Below are 3,613 nucleotides of genomic sequence, written 5' to 3' on the forward strand. Positions count from 1 at the left end.
CATCCAACCAGTTCTCTTCTCATCTAAGAAATCAGGTAATTGGCACTACTGTTACTTGTCCATGACCAGTCAGGATATATATCCCAACTATCCCAACAAACAAACGTGAATCCAACTGCCAGTCCTCAGAACTTACAACAGCTACAAAGATTGACGGCCAATCAAAGGACTGCATCCCTCTCCATCTCCGCTAGTGAACCTGTCTCAGTTCTACCTATTTGGCTTCTATTACCTCTCCCTGCATATAAACAGAACACTTGCACCAGACCGGCCCTCCCTCGAGACAACCTCCAAAGCCTACCACATCTCAATCTGTTTGATATCTAATTAGCACGTAACCAAGCCATGGCTGAGAATGAGGGGGGTCTCGTCAAGAATGGCCATGAGGATGCGATGAAGCTTGCTTTATCCCTCCTCGAGGAGTTCGGCCTCCCCCTCGGCCTCCTCCCGCTTGCTGGCGTGATCGAGGTTGGGTTCGTGAGGAGCACCGGCTACATGTGGATCGTCCAAACGAAGAAAGTGGAGCACAATTTCAAGATGATCGATAAGTTGGTGAGTTATGACACTGAGATCCATGGTTACGTTGAGAAGAACCGCATCAAGAAGCTCAAGGGGGTGAAGACCAGGGAGCTGCTCTTGTGGCCGCCGGTGAACGATATCACCGTCGATGAACCGCCTACCGGGAAGATCCACTTCAAGAGTCTGGCTGGGGTCACCAAAACCTTCCCCGTGGAGGCCTTTGCTGCCGGTCAGTAGGGGAGTTTTGGAGCTCGCTTATTTGGCGTACAAACGGGCGATTCGAGTATGGTGCTCTCAATGTTGCTTGGCTGGTTTGGTGTTGCCTTCGGCTCTCCGGGAGTTGAAATGGGCTCTGGCTTCTTATGTTATGCTTCGGTATGTTGTGAGCGCATGGAACGTGAATAAAAAAGAAGCCTATTGAACTGCCATGTTTTTCTGTCCTTAATTTACGTTGTTGTCAATCGCATATTTGATGGGAGAAGAATAACGATGATGGTGATTTGGAAGCTAAAATGGAATTTGAGCTACAAATTAAGCATTGATTTGAGGTTATAGTAATGCAATTTATATAGAGAGATAGTCAGATTAAAATCAGATTGATCGGATTTGGATTCTGATCCAGTCATATCAAACTTCTATAATAAGAGTCTTACATTAATGATTCAAGTTGTTGAATATGATCCACTATCTCAAAACTACTTACAAAAAAAAAAGAAAAAAGATTTAGAGTCCTCTAGTCTATGTATCAAGTTGTCAAAAATTAAATAGTCTAAATATTTAAAGTTGAATTAGATATATTTTTTGATCATTTGATGTATAGACTAAGGATCTTCAAATTATATAATTTTTAATGTGTAAGCAATTTTGAGGTAATAGATCATATCCAATGATTTGGATCATCGATGTAGAATCCTTATTGTCCAATTTTGATCTGATTGGATTTAAGTCCAAATCTGATCAATCTTACATTAGTTTGGCTTTCTCTCTCTCTCTCTCTCTCTCTCTCTCTCTCTCTATATATATATATATATATATATATATATATATATATAATTTGTTAAGTGGTCTTGATGCAATGATAAGATTACTAGATTATAATCTATGCATCACGGAACATAGAAACAATCTCGCTGTATGTAGGCATAAGATATGGAAAAGAAGGATGATGTATGTCACCCACTTCCTACGTACAAGATCAATGTAATATAGGAGTATACCTATAATATTGTATTGTTTGATTTTAGTTAATGGGGTTGAGTACATACTTAGAATTATGGATTTCTTGAACCAAGCCCAGCCCATTAACATCAATAGCCAACTAGCCCCAAGATTAAATATGCAGTGTCTTTAATCTCGCAAATGTGATGAATGTTTTAGGTGACTGAATATTGGATTAGGTAGCCGGACGTGAGAGCATGTCGATATGAAAATATGAAATTTTGAATGAGTTGCTAATATAAGATGGTATGCGTATGAGCACAAGTTCTTTATGGAGACCTCCACTTACAATGTGTCCTGAACATGGGCCAAACTTTAGTACACTTTGGGTCGCGTTTGGGGTTAACCCTAATGAAAAATCCTAGGTATACTTGACCCAGAGCCAGCTCATTGCTTGATTACTTATCCACAAACCCTTCTTGTCTCTTAGGCTAGTCGCCTTAAAGGCATGAGATTCCTCGTTGGTACCGGAAGCCAACTCATAAAAGCATCAATAAAGAGGGATAAAGCTTTTATATTCGGTTCGATCATAAAAAAATTATGATCAGATCGTCATCGTCTATCACGTATCCTCCATCCCACGAATCATAAAGCAGAAGCAGAAAGAGAAAAAAAAGAAGAGAGGAGGAGGGAAGGAAGGGAGGTTAGTGATGCTGGAGCCCGGAGAGGAGAAGAGCGGGGCCGCAGCGGGAGCGGCATGGATGGTGGTGGAGTGGGGCCACGGTAGAGGTGGCACCGACGGCGGGGGGTCGAGTTGCAAGCGGTCGTAGGTCGGGATGCAGGCATCGGAGTGGGGTGGCGGGGGCTAGGGGTCGGGGTGCGGGGGCGGCGTGGACGTCGAGGGGCCAGGATGAAAGTGGTCGGGGGCGGGGTGCAGACGTCGGGGAGGAGCTGCCAAAGGGGGAGGGTGGGGTTGAGTGTGGAGGAGAAATTTTTTTTTTTTTTTTGATGGGTGGAAAACATGTGGTAAATGATGATGGTCCGATTATAATTTTTTTCATGATCGAACTGACTATAAAAATTATATTCAATAAAAAGAGGATTACAGATTTTGTTCATGGCATTAGTAAAGTTACAAAACACTTGCGTGCGTACACGAAACTAAACTTTTAGTCAGGAAGAAATAAAAAAAAAGTTTATAGTTTGTATGCACGAAGCATCCTGCAACACATCAAACGACTTCTAACTCGATCACAGCATCCCTTGTTTGGGTACCAGAATCCAAACCAAATCCTCCATTCTCACCAGATTTTAACAAATAATATAGAAAATCATAAAGCATTTAACTTTGAACCCCTCCAAGAGGACGACCATTTCTCTTATGTCTTGTGCCTGATTCAATTTATTTCTATGTGCGATAGGGGTAACACTTCCTAGCCGCAAGATTGTCAGACCTGGTTATGTTGCAATTTGAAAGCAAATATATCCTCTGATCAAGTGCCACCAATGGGGCACGAAATGTACCTCTCTTAGAACTTACCGCGAGGTCAAACTGCAACAATTGCACTAGTTGGACGCTGCAAGGGTCTCCATGGCCCAGGTTTCCGAAGACCATGGAATTTCATTCATCTGCAAGTTGGCAGGACTGGCAGACCTAATCGTTGGGCCCTGAGGGAACATAAGGATAGCACTCTTTATTTGACCTTTGAAGCTTCCTTTACTCCTTTGGTACTGAAAAAAGTGCAAGCCCACTGGATTTTTTTTAAATAATATTTTTTTGATAAAATATTTTCAAAATATGATAGTACAGAAACTATTTTCAAAACTACCGTTCGGACACCATGTTGCTTAACTTCGTGGGTTTAACCCATTATTTTTGAGTTCAGATGGATATTCTTCGATACTGAGTGAAAGTGATAGATTTGATTTGAAAATA

The 3,613-nt window shown here is 41.7% G+C and overlaps 1 protein-coding gene across 1 annotated transcript; it reads left to right on the plus strand.

Annotated features, from left to right (window-relative positions):
• Positions 1–200: 200 nt before the first annotated feature.
• Positions 201–964, plus strand: LOC105039004 (uncharacterized). Its single transcript, XM_010914969.4, has one exon. It carries the CDS (start codon positions 346–348, stop codon positions 754–756), a length of 411 nt encoding a protein of 136 aa, XP_010913271.1. The 5' UTR covers positions 201–345; the 3' UTR covers positions 757–964.
• Positions 965–3,613: the final 2,649 nt, after the last annotated feature.

Source organism: Elaeis guineensis, chromosome 2 (assembly GCF_000442705.2).
Source record: "Elaeis guineensis isolate ETL-2024a chromosome 2, EG11, whole genome shotgun sequence".
In the NCBI taxonomy this organism is placed as follows: Eukaryota; Viridiplantae; Streptophyta; class Magnoliopsida; order Arecales; family Arecaceae; genus Elaeis; species Elaeis guineensis.

Bases quoted from the DNA above. Each gene is read 5' to 3' on its own strand.
- LOC105039004 (XM_010914969.4), top strand. From the start codon at position 346: ATGGCTGAGAATGAGGGGGGTCTCGTCAAGAATGGCCATGAGGATGCG.